At 43.3% G+C, this 13,670-nt stretch overlaps 1 protein-coding gene across 5 annotated transcripts in view; it reads right to left on the bottom strand.

Annotated features, from left to right (window-relative positions):
• Cep152 (centrosomal protein 152) overlaps window positions 1-13,670 on the bottom strand; it is a 59,126-nt gene that overhangs the window by 38,299 nt on the left and 7,157 nt on the right. For 3 of the 5 annotated variants that reach the window (XM_029536866.1, XM_029536868.1, XM_029536867.1), the window contains exons 7-10: window positions 10,237-10,377; window positions 9,080-9,219; window positions 6,819-7,019; window positions 1,488-1,635 (exon numbers count right to left, since the gene is read on the bottom strand). In XM_029536866.1, coding sequence (XP_029392726.1) covers window positions 1,488-1,635; window positions 6,819-7,019; window positions 9,080-9,219; window positions 10,237-10,377 — 630 coding nt within the window. The remainder of the gene's footprint in view (window positions 1-1,487; window positions 1,636-6,818; window positions 7,020-9,079; window positions 9,220-10,236; window positions 10,378-13,670) is intronic. The other 2 variants (XM_029536869.1, XM_029536870.1) reach the window with 1 other exon arrangement.

The raw sequence follows: 13,670 nt of genomic DNA on the forward strand, positions 1-13,670 counted from the left end.
AAGAGAAAGAGAAAGAGAAAGAGAAAGAGAAAGAGAAAGAGAAAGAGAAAGAGAAAGAGAAAGAGAAAGAGAAAGAGAAAGAGAAAGAGAAAGAAAGAGAGAGTGTGTGTGTTTCTGTGTACACACACACATCCACAGAGGCCAGAAGCGGGTGTCAGGGTTCCTGGGGCTGGACTTGCAGGCAGTTGTGCTCTCCATGGGTGCTATGAATGGGACTCCAGTCGTCTGCAGCAGCAGAGTGCCCTTCACTGCTGAGCTACCTCTCCATCCCCAGCAAACTCATATCTGAAATGTACTAGTGAGACTCTAGTTCAAAGGGTGGTTTGAGGGTTTCTTTAAATGAAAACAGGCCTCTCAGAAACAGCTGGGGGACGTATTCACAGTTCAAAGTCTTTAATAGCCAAGGAAAGACTCACTAAGTCATGGGGGGGGGGGGGAGGCTACAGGGAAGCAGGGCCAGGAGAGCCTAAAGGGAACAGGGTCCAAATCTGGTCCCTCAGCAGAACACACACAGCCTTTAACTTTAGTGCTTTTACCTTAATTAAACCACACTCCCATACCCTGTTCCAACTGTCTGACTAGCTCATATGCCAAAATGTGACATGTATATATATGAGTTAATTAAAAAACCACCTATTTTGTCAACCAGAAATGAGGTTGACTTTTATCTCTTCCATGGTCTGTGTATCAACTTGACATTCTAGTGCCTTTAACATCATTTTATAAAAATAATTAAAGGTACCAGGGCCACGAAAAGCACAGGAAGCCCATCTCAGATACCACAGAGGCCACACTCAAATCTTCATAGCGACAAAAGTGTAACTCAGTGTCCACTGATGACTGTGAGTGGATAAACAATCTGAAGTTAAACAAAAAGGCAGAAATATTTAATCAAATATTGGGTCTAAAACAGGCAAATACAATGGGCTCTCATAGTCAAAGGTGGCTGAGGACAGGATTTCTGCATCTTTGGAAGCAGAGCGCCACCTGGCGAGTACTCCCCTTCCTCTGTGGGAAGCAGTTTCAGGCACCACAACATTAGTTTCTCAGAGGAGTGCAGGTGATGTTTATTTGGAACATTACACTCGCCTGTATTCCAAATTACATAACAGAAATGAACTGCACCTTTAAAATGAACTGCACATATAACCCTTTCTAAAAAGAAACTGACCACTAGTGGACTTTTCTGTCTTCTAGCTTTTCTATACCTCGGGGACCTGGGCTGGTGAGATGGCTCTGTGGGTAAAGGCACTTGCAATTCAAGTCAGTTGGGACAGATGCAAGACAACCTGAGTCTCAGCTCCAGAGCTCAGGGCAAAAGAGAGAACCAACTGTGGAAGATGTCCTCTAGTGTCTACATGTGACCCATGACATGCACATGCAAGCCCACACCCCCTCGCACGTGGCAATAACAAGCACAACTGTAGTTCAGGGATCCAGCCAGGCCTGTTTCACAGTAGCCCTGGGGACAGCGACAAGACGCGCACCTGACTGCAGCAGGTGGGCACACTGCTTCTGACTGTCCTCTAGACTCCTTGTCAGCCTGTTAATGAGCTCTGTCTTCTCTAATCTCACTGCTTCCTGGTTCCGCTCCAGTTGTTGCACATGGTCCTTCAAACGCGTGCAAATACTTTCCTAAACAGAAGAGAAGGTGGCAAGTCATTTTCACGACCACTTTTAGTAGAAATTAAAACCATCAGATGCAAAATCATCACCTGGTAGTATGATCTCTTTGACAGGTTAACCTGTGCACAGGATGGGAAGAGAACACTTGTGACCTGAGAGGGAGGCCCAGCTAACAAAGGGCACCTGTAAGATACTGTTATTCTAAAACCAGAGTTTACTCATGCCAAAGGGAATATAGTACAATCCTGTTTGCACTTTATGCTGTGTTAACATATCGATAGAAATGTAGGCAAACCACTTAGAGCCATGGAGTCTGAACCCTCAGACAAGGAAACAGAAGGACACACAGGAACTCTATTCTGAGCAGCCAAGGGCTCACTCTGTCCAGGGCAGCCAAAACTAACCTTACCCTCCTCTGGGTTTCTTTTAAAATCTAATCTGTCTCTCCTATATTCCTCCTTCTACCTGTTACACATCTTATTTCTGTCCGATGGCATCTCTGCAATATGTTATGCTTAACAAGCATTATAATGATACTTGAAAAATTAATGACAAAAAGACATGTTAGCTGTTGTGTGTGTCAATAGGATATATAAACAATATACACTACAGGGCAAAGATCAGTGTCCCCTACATATAGATATGGAGAGAGACTGTGCATACAGCAAACTTTTCTCCAATGAGGAAACATATTTGGAAATAAAGAGCTATGGGAGCTTGAAGCCCAGGTAAAAGAACCCATCACTGTAGCAACCATTGCTTCTCACCTAAAAGCTGCTCGGGGTGACTGTCAATCAAAGCATGGAAGAGGCAGAAGAACAGTGTAGCAAGTCTTCAGCCACTGGAGAAGCCCTAAGCAAACCATTAGCAAGAGCTCTGAAGGGAGAGCGCTTGGGCCTTTGGTACCAGATCCCCTTCCATGGCCTGAACCTCAATAATGCTCTCAGCATGAATACAGTGATACCTACCCCAAACGTAAATAATACAGGAGGGTCCTTGTGCCAAGGCAAGGGGCTCTGAGGGCTCTCACTTTGCTTTGAGACTCCTGGGCATTTTGTATTCTATGTCACAATGCAGCTGTGTTTGCTTTAAATTTTTTTCTACAGAGTTTTAGCAAAATAAAGCTTCTGGAAGGCAGTGCCTGTTTATTTAGCGCTGCAAAGGCCTTGGCCTGCTGCTGCTGCTGAGGCTGCTGTTGCTGAGGCTGCTGCTGCGGCAGCTGCTGCTGCTGCTGCTGCTGCTGCTCCCCGGCCGGCTTGGGAAGCACGGTTCTAACAAGCCAGCATCACATGCCTGCAGCGTGATGAGCTAATGGGAATGCACACAAACGCCTGTCATGAGGGATGGCAAGACACTCAGACTCATGGTCTAGACGTCACAACAGTTTTAAGTTGTGGCAATAAGTTGTATATACAGTCTTTTCTACATAGAAAGACCTGATGTTTAAGGAAAGCTCTAGGTTTGTAATAGGTTATAACCATGTATTTCTCAAATGGCACCAGGCACACACAGACATTCAAAAACTCAGCTGTGTCAGACTGTCACACCTCCCATTACATGCAACTGGGCAGTCTCTGTGTTGAACTCTGTCTTTCAAAATACAACTAGCAACCATTTGTGATTTAAAAGAAAACTAAGCCTTACAAACTTTCTGAATCTGGCATACTTAACAGGAAAACCTGGAACTTTCCCACAAGGCTGAGGATCAGGGAAGAGATGCCCTTCCGTGCCTTTCAGCATCATGTCAGAAGTTCTCACCAACGCACTATGGTAAGAAAGGGAAATAAAAGGGACACAGGCAGCAGACAGACAGTAAAGCTCTGTCCATGAATGCTATGATCTGCAACACAGAACAGCAGGAGGGAAACCACTAAACTAGGAAGCAACTGCAGGAGTGCAGAGAAGCTACTAGAGAATGTCACTGCCTAGGCTGGAGAGATGGCTGCGCAGTTAAGAGCACTGAGTGTTCTTCCAGAGGTCCTGAGTTCAATTCCCAGCAACCACGTGGTGGCTCACCACCATCTGTAAAGGAATCTGATGCCCTCTTCTGGTGTGTCTGAAGAAAGCAATGGTGTACTCATATGTAAAATAAACAAATCTTTAAAAAAATAAAATAAAATAAAATAAAATGAAAAGAATGTCGCTGTCTCCTGAGGGAGGAAGGAGCAAATAGAATATGAAATTTAAAAACTGTCATGTCATTTACAATACCACTCCAAAAATGAGGGCCTTTAACAGAAATGTAAAACATGTATAAGATCTATTTGGAGAAACTACAAAACTCTGACAAAATCAATAAAGAACTAAATAACTGGACAGATACTCTGTCTTCATGGTAGGAACGCTCAACATTGTAGAGATGCCGCTCGCTCCCAGTAAGACTTACACAGTCCGTGTACTCTTGACATCCCAGCAAGTTACCCTGTGGGTGTCAACAAACTGAGTGCCTTAAGTTTATATGAAGTTACAGTTTATATACATCGTCATCTCATGAGCATGTAAGAGTCAAGCCGTGAAACAAGGGAACTAAGCTCAGAGAGTAGGAAGTGGAATCATGGGAAATTCTTTATTTCTCTCTCACTTTTGCTGTAAACCTCTTTTGTTGTACTCTTCCAATTAGAAATATCAATTAGATTATAAAATAATACTGATTGGGTACAATTATTTGACTCCTTATTACAAACACTGCTGAGCCAATGGATCACAAGTTTACAAAGGGGATGCCATAAAAAACACTCCCAGGTGGACACTCCAGAGTATGGGGAGGCGTCACAGTAAATACAGCTCATAGTTTGGAAGCGGAAGCACATTTTGCACAGATCCGAGATTCCATTCCACCTTCTGGTCTAAGTCCCTCTCCTGAAGTGGTGATGGCAGGCATGGGAAAAGATAAAGAGGCACAGCTGTGATCATGACCTGCCCTGCAATGACCAGAGACTGGAAGGAAGTGTTTGTCCTAGAGCAAAGCCAGGGGTTGTCCTGAGAGCCATGTGGGCTTTGCCAACATATGTACCAACCATTCCTACAAGGAAGGTTTCCAAACCCACTGGGAACCCTCCCCCACATCCCGGTGAGATCATCAAGTCAGTGGAGACACCGCTCTTTTCAAACACCGCACAGGAGCTGACAGGTTTCACCTTCCTAAACTGGCCAAGGACCACCAATGGCTGCGCAATACCACTGTGCTAACCAAAAGCAGTATGAATAAACAAACAGTTTAAAAAATAACAACTGATTTCTAACTATATATAGGTCATTGAACTGTATAGACTTTAGATCTGCTTAATTTCAGTGTATGATGTCTTTTTATAATAAAGCTTATTTTAAAATTAAAAATTCCTTAGACAATTGGCAGAAAAAAGTAAAATAACAATGAACTACACCCCCAATTCTAGTTGTGCTTCTATACAGCAGACTCTTCAATTGGGCACACCTTTATCTTTTCCAACCCTAGAAACCCTCCATTATCACCAAATTCACAATATTTTCTGTGTAAAAGAAAAAAATTAACCAATTGAATAAAACACATAAATAAAATAATGCTGGCCTGCCTGGCCTGCACCAAACCCGGGGCACACCGCAGCAGCATGTAACTGGAGCATGGGGGGCATTCTGTAGCCCCAGCACTCAGAAAGCAAAGGCAGGAAGATCAGAAGTTCAAAGTCACCGCTGGCTACAGGGCAAGTTTAAGGACAGCTTGAGCTATGTGAGACTTGAGTCATAAATAAAATAAAATATATAACATTATAAAAGCAGAATAAAATGTTACACAAACCATTACTCTGTCATTATGGGTCTACTGAACCCGGGAAAAGGTAGAGTTGGCCACGGAAGTCAGAGATGGCAGCTCAAATCAAAGGGAATCTTGGGAGGTTTGTCCCACCCTCCTGTCTTAGTTTCTTCCCTTTGTCTCTTAGGATAAATTAGTTCTTAACTTACATCAGGAAAAACTCATCCTGAAACTGTATTCATTCGACCTAGGGCTCTGTACACAAGGCAGGTAACCTGCTCCTTGATGCAGAGCCTTCAATATTGACTCCTTAGACACAAACACAAAAATCAATTGTGCAATATGCTCAAGCAGTTTACCTGTATAAGACTTTCTTCCCTATTTTATACATTATACAGACTGAGTGTCCAGGGAAACACTTCACTTTTGGGAAATTTGAAAACACATACAGTTATGTTAGGGAGGACACTCAAGATTAAATATGAAATTTACTTAATGTTATTATTATCTTAGTTAGGGTTACTATTGCTGTGTTGAAATACCATGACCAAAAGCAAGTTGAGGAGGAAAGGGTTTATTTGGCTTACACTTCCATATCACTGTTCATCATCAAAGGAAGTCAGGACAGGACTCAAGCAGGGAGGAACCTGGAGGCAGGAGCTGGTGCAGAGGCCACAGAGGGGTGCTGCTTACTGGCTTGCTCCTCATGGCTTGCTTATAGAAACCAGGACCACCAGGCAAGGGGTAACACAATGGGCTGGGCCCTCCTACATCAATCACTAATTTTAAAATGCCCTACAAGCCTGACTAGAGACCATCTTATGGAAGCATTTTCTCAACTGAGGCTCCCCCTTCTCAAGTGACTCTAGCTTATTGTGTCAAGTTGACATGAAAACTAGCCAGGAAATGTATATATATAATACACTTACTCCAAAGATTTTTCTTATATAATACTGATTACTGTCTGTAAGAGTTCTTCTAGTGTGCAAATTTCTATGGTCAGCCATTAGAATACTGGATTCAAGATATCCAACTTCTATTCTCAAAGGAACCATTTCTCAATACTCCTTACTGAGAGCTGGAAACTCAGACACCTACAAAAGGTCAAGCTCCCGGGTCAAGCTCAGGTTCTGGCCAGTGCCAGTATACCCATTGTATTCCTCTCAGTGGGCATTTATTCTATATATATATATATATATATATATATATATATATATATATATATATTACACTATGAGGTCTGAGAAGGTACTAGTGGATCCTACGAGAAAGGTATCCAAAAACAGGGTTGGAGACACACTCATGATTAAAATAAAAATCAGGGGGTTTTGGGGGGAGGAGAGGTGGAGTGAAGGCTCAGTTACAATTTTATACCTACCATTACCAAAAAAATTTCTACCTTGAGGACCACAAAATATCCAACTTCACTCAGCTGACAGTTGCTCACTAGGAATCTCCTGACCTGTTCCTGAAGGGCCGTTATGGTAGCGTCCAAATTCTTCTGTAAGGATGACACCTGCTCTTCATACTTCCGTGTGAGGCTGGCAACGATGCTCTCATGCTGCTCTCTGGCTCGCTGAAGTGACTCAGAATGATGGAGCTCCACCAGTTGCTGTTTCAAGCTTTCCAGGGTGATCTCAGTTGTTCTGAGCTTCTTGGTGAGCTAGCAAACACACAGGGTACCACGCTGATAGCATCTTATCTATGCTCCTTGACCCTCCCTCCCCCAGTTGCTATTCTCAAGCCCACAGTTGCTGGGAACAGTTACTCACTGAGAAGCTAAGCTGCACAATCCATACTGAGGGAGAATGAAGATTCTGAAGAGCAAGGTGGCGCCGGAGCAATATTGGCCCTGACATTGTTTGCATCGTTCTATGAGCAAAGTGAAGGCAACCCAACTGCAGGGTCACAGAAAAATGTGCTGCTCCTCCAAAGACTGCAAACCTCCAAATGGTCACTTACTACAGGGTCACAGAAAAATGTGCTGCTCCTCCAAAGACTGCAAACCTCCAAATGGTCGCTTACTAAATAACGTTTCCTGGTTTTCTTCTTTGAAACAGGACACCAGTGTCTGCCAAGGCTGGCTTCAAATTCCCAGGCTCAAGTGATCATCTCACCTCATCCTCTGAGGAGCTAAGGAACCAGGCTCAAGTGATCATCTCACCTCATCCTCTGAGGAGCTAAGGACCCGGGCTCAAGCGATCATCTCACCTCATCCTCTGAGGAGCTAAGGACCCAGGCTCAAGCGATCATCTCACCTCATCCTCTGAGGAGCTAAGGAGTACAGGCTCAAGTGATCATCTCACCTCATCCTCTGAGGAGCTAAGGATCCAGGCTCAAGTGATCATCTCACCTCATCCTCTGAGGAGCTAAGGACCAGGCTCAAGTGATCATCTCACCTCATCCTCTGAGGAGCTAAGGAGTACAGGCTCATGCCACTACACCCCGGCACTAAGAGCTCTGAAAACATTGCTGGTACTGTGGGTGATTACCCACGGATGGCTTCCTGATGCCCCAAATTGGCAATTATGTAAGCTTTACAGCAAGAGAAAATTAAAGTTGCAGATGGGATTAAATCTGCTAATTATATAACCTAAAATAAAGAGACTTTGAAGGGAACTACTTGGCTCAAGATCTTTATGCTCTCAGAATAATAACTGACATCATACTCTTGAGCAGGGAACTGCCTTCTAAGACCTGCATGGCACACGTATACAATGGTAGAGCCCAGTGCCTTCGCAATCAGAATTTCAATCAGATTTTTGTTTTATAAAACATACATTGATGTACAAAAATCTAAAGAAAAAATGAGGGGGAAATTAACAGAGTTTTGAATAGGGACAACCCTAGTCTGCCAATTTAAAATACACCATAAATACATCATGACAAATTTCACATAGGAACAGAAAAATACATAAGAATACATATATACAGGGTAAGCTAATTTTAAGCAACACGCAGCACATACTGGCTGCCAACTATTAGCCAAAGACTGGCCTGGATGGCAGAGCTACAAGCATGAGACTCGCCCAATGGCACCTTCTAGGAACTCTGTTACCAGAGTGTTGGCAGTAAAGCGCGGGAAGCGGAGCTAGTTAGTCAGATGGCAGTGGCTGTGGAACAGGCACTCCCAAGGAGAGGCAATACAAAACTGAGACAGGGGGAAGAGATGACCTTGGACGGAAGGTCTCCTTGTCCCACAATAAACCACATCCTGCAAAGCCTTTAAGTAAGAGAATAACAAAATTAGCACCATATTCTGGAAGGATTATTTGAATAGCAATAAGAGAATTTGCAGAAAGGGTACAACTAGAGTAGTTGAGATTTTAGAGAGCATAAAACCCAGAAAGGATGGAGATGCCAGAAATGCAGGCGCCAACAGGGAAGGGCTGCCATCTCTTCCTGGCACCCAGTTGACCCCAGGTGAGGGGTAGGACATCTGTGATAGAGCTCTTCTCAATTTGGCCTTATACAAACTAAATTTAATTCTTTATTTAATTATTTAATCTGTGAATGTTTTGCCCTATGTTCCACATGTGCCTGGTGCCCACAAAGACTAGAAGAGGGCATGGGATCCACTAGGATTGAAGTTACAGGCTGTTACCAGTTGCCATGTGGGTGCTGAGAATTGAACCCTGGTCCTCTGAAGAGCAGTCTGTGCTAACCACTGAGCCCCAGCTCCAGCCCCAAATGGAAGTTCTGATGGCTGAAGCTAAAGCTTACCTTCTCTTCACTGACTCTGAAGGCTTCGATCTGCATCTCCAGTGCTTTAATCTGGGCTTCAAGCTGCATCTCCCTCTCCTTTCCATTCTGAAAGAGCTGCTGGGACTCCCGAAGGCTGATGGCCAAGCCATCCTTTTCATCTGGAGCGTGAAAGATATTACATAAATGCTGTCCCCGCTGTGAGACAATAATTGTCACAATCTCTATGAGATCTATATCTGAATGAAATTCAATTCAGACAAATGAGTTTTAGCTGCTTTCGAAAAAAAGAAAAACTAAAAAAGTTATTTAAAAAGTATTTGATGCCAAAAATAACTTAAAGAACCAGAGGCACAGCCTGTAAATCCTTATTGTAACCTTCGTGGCAAAGGATCCCCAATACCGCTGCATCTGTTGACTTAAGGAGCACCACAGATACAAGCTCATGTCAACCAAAAAGGTGTCCTAGAGCAGGTCATAGCTGTACATACCAGTAATCCCAGTACTCAGGGGTTGAGGCAAGATCACTGGGCCACACAGTAAGACCCTTACTCCCAAAACAAGGTACCTACGACTAATCATCCCGTCATAAGTTGTAAGGAACTCTTGAATCCCCAGTCCTTGGTACTTCTCAAATACGTCACCTATTCATCTCTCCCAAAAGATCTTGTGAACATTACAAAAAGAGCTGTTGCTTCACTATCAATTCAATTTGAAATGAGCTGTCACAAAATTATTCTACAAATGGACACTCAACACTGATGAAAGCGACAGCACAGAAGAATGAGCAGCCGGGACCTGATATACTTCCTCCATATGGTTACATAGAAATGGCCATGAGGGCCCCAACTTCTGCTGCATTACAAATGAAACTTGTCACCTATGAGTGGACTCCTTTATGAAGGTAATGACAACACCCACAGCTGTTAGTGCGGAGGGCCGTCCACACAGTGGGCAGTGCCCACTAGCTCACTGAGTCTAACACCTGGGAAGAAGAAGGAAATAGAAGAAAAGGAGAAAAGAAAAATGTCTCCAAACACCAGGCACAGAAGTCCTGGGCTTGGGATCTGTTCTGACCCATGTGAGCTCTCTGCCTGGGTCTGGAAATGAAAAGCCCAGGAAGCTAAAACAGAATAAAGCAAGTTTCAGACACCAGCTGCCCGGCTGTGTCACCTCACCTTGGACTATTAGCAGCTGGTGGTTCAGATACCGAACCTGGCGTTCGCTGTCCTTCAGCTTTTCAACCAAGCTGTCCAGTTGCCTCTCCTTTGCTTTGTTAAGAACCTGGAGTTGAATAATATGCATATTTTCTGCAGAGTCTGCTTTGGAATTAGAGACAATTTATTAGATGAAAACATACTAATATCTGTGATCAGCTAGGGTAGTGTATTTCAAGCTTTTTAAACAACTTGGTAGAATATCTTGAAACCAATTCAGTGGATTGTGACTAGCATCCTTTTGAATATGAAGACAGGTTATCTAGAATATATCAGAACATTGTGTAGTGAGGATTTGTGAAGCTTTGGTTCCATTTACGTAGAGGACATACTACATGCTTTACTATGGGTCACCGCCAGGATAGGCGGAATGTCTCCGGGTTAAAGTCCGACTCACTATGTAAATGTGGACAACTAACACACAGCTGCAACGGAGCAATGCGCCATCGCCACAAGCGCGGAACCCGCTCTCACATTACCTGAAAGGGACACTGCCTGACATCCCTGCCAAAGGGTCTCTTTAGCAGAAGGAAAATACAGTCTCTTATGTTTATATTGGCACAAAATGGCCAATATAGTAATAAAATAGTAATTAACCATATTAATTAACCAATAAAGAGAGGAACGATCTCTGACGCCTTCTTCAGAAACAAAGCCATTGTAAGAAAACACTTAGATCAGAGGAGAAAGCCAAATGACAGGTATCAGAAGACTAACACTTCAACTCCATAATGACACTCTTCATTTGGCTAATGCTTCTGTAAGCTTACATCAATAAATACATATAGAAAAATTTAGATACTTATTAACAAAGCAATTTGTACTCTTTTCTAAATTTAAAAACCAAAATGTAAGGCCAGGCATGGCGGTTCATGCCTTTAATCCCAGCTCTCAGGTAGAAGGTAGGTGCCTGAGAGGTCATCATGGTCTACATGGCAAGTTCCAAACCAAGGCTTTATACTAAGACCTGGTCTTTAAAAAGGAAAAAGGAAAAAAATCTGAACATTAAAAGCATCGCTCTGCCTTACAGAAGGGGGTATAAATAAACTGTCTCAAAGCTTCATCATGCAAAATTCACTCCTTTTTTTTTTTAATTTTAAACTTTATTATTTAAAAAAAAAAAATTACACTAGAAAAAGTCATATACTAAAACTGACCAGTCCCAAGTCTTTACACTTCAATAGACTTCTAAACAGTTAGTAGTCATTCAAAACCGAAGCTGTAGAGCATTAGATTTTACAGTTTACTATCAAATACTGCGTGTACTTATCCAGCACCAGAAACAGAGAGTCGGAGCCTGGAACAGACAAATGATGAGGTCATGCCTCCCTTTGGAGCTCAGACTCATTGCCTAGCCCATCTTTCCTCTTCTTGGTGTTTCTTCATGTTTACATATCTGTTTACATATATCCTATATTGCACATAGGCCATATATTACGCTTATGCCTGAGTTCCCATATGAAGGAGAACATGCATGTTTTTCTTCATGAGATTGTGTGGCCCTGATTGAACTCACTCTTTAACTGCTATTGCTGGAAAATTGGGCACTACCTTCAGTTATTCATTAACTTCTAAATGTCAACTTTAAAAAGATGTATAATCAATCACCTTAGGAATAAATTAACATGGTAAAATGCATATTTTTAGGAACAGTTACAAAAGACATAAAGCATGTGACTGCAGGGACCCGAAGGAGCAGATTGGGAGTGACTGTGTGATGACTGTCACCCCACTCCACCTCGGCCACATGCTTCTTCTACTTCACTGTGCTTCAAATACAGAGACGTCTCTTCACACTGGATGCTGACGCTTCAAGGCAAAGGAGCTCTTGTACGCTACGGCTATCCAGGGTCCCAAACAAGCTTAGAGCAACACTATGTCCAGACAAAGTAGTCCAGGGCTCTCTCTGGCCTAGCCCTGGTGTCCTACAGTATTTAGGACAGCTTACCCAATCACTCTCGAGCCACACTGGTGCTTCAACACTCACAAAAATTCACCAGGAGCTTGGTGCTAAGAGCTTCTGTCTATGAAAACACTAACGCTAGTCACTGTGCAGCTTTTTTGTTTGTTTGGCTGGTTGTTTTTTCTTAAACTAACATTTCAGCTCAAAATTCTCCAGCTGCTTCAAGTGTTTTCCTTTTGGACATATTTATACACTCTACATCAAAGAAAAGGGCTGGGGTGTATGGTGGTTTGAGTAAGAATGGCCCCCTAAACTCTGAATGTTTCGTCTCCAGGGAATGGCACTAATCTAAAGAATTAGGAGGCCTTGAGGGGTATGTGTCACTGGGGGTGGACTTAGAGGTCCATGCCAAGCCCTGTGTGTGTGTGTGAGTGTGTGTGTGTGTGTGCCTCTCTTGTTCTCTGTCTCTGTCTGTCTGTCTGTCTGTCTCTGTGTCTCTGTCTCTGTCTCTGTCTCTGTCTCTGTCTCTCTCTCTCTCTCTCTCTCTGCCTACAGATCATGATGTAGCTCTCAGCTACTGCTCCAATAGCACCAAGGATACTGACATGCTCCCCACCATGGGATTACACCTCTGAAACTCTAAGCAAGGCTCAATTAAAAGCTTCCTTTTACAAAGCTGCCTTAGTCATTATGCCTTGTCATAGCAACCAAACAGTGACTACGGACACAGGGCAAGTAACACATAACTACACCTGAGAGCAGCATCGATTCTGAACAGCAAGTTTGTACACTCATCATACTAAAAAATGTAAAAGTAAAGGAAAAATTAAGAAACTCATGGATGACATATTAATTACACGTTTCAGAGTGAGAAACCTAAGCCTGGGGAGATAAGTAATTCATGCTCCAAGGTAGACAAGAAAAGCACTAAGCTCAGGGTGCACTTAGTGTACTGAAATACACAGTACAAAAGCTTTCCTCTGACATTTTGGTGTCAAATACGTTAGGGAGCACAGCACAGTGATTCACAAAGAAGCAGTTATGATTCACATCAGCTTTATGTTATCTTTATCCCACCACAAAGCTCCCTACCAACATTTTCTCGTAAGGAGCTAGGAATGAAAATGAGGGCCTTACAAACGTGACACATGCCCCTACCATAGAGCAGCAGTCACAGCTGCAACCCTTGGCTTTTTTTGAGACAAAGTACAGCATCTCAGCAGACAATTCAGGCACCTGGTTAGCCTAGAGTGTTCGGTGTACTCACGCTGACCTTGAGTGCTCCCACTGTGTACTTAGGCTGACCTTGAGTGCTCCCACTCTGTACTCAGGCTGACCTTGAGTGCTCTCACTGTGTACTCACACTGACCTTGAGTGCTCCCACTGTGTACTCAGGTTGACCTTGAGTGCTCCCACTGTATACTCAGGCTGACCTTGAGTGCTCCCACTGTGTACTCAGGCTGACCTTGAGTGCTCCCACTGTGTACTCAGG

The sequence above is a fragment of the Mus pahari genome, chromosome 3 (genome assembly GCF_900095145.1).
Source record: "Mus pahari chromosome 3, PAHARI_EIJ_v1.1, whole genome shotgun sequence".
Classification (NCBI taxonomy): domain Eukaryota; kingdom Metazoa; phylum Chordata; class Mammalia; order Rodentia; family Muridae; genus Mus; species Mus pahari.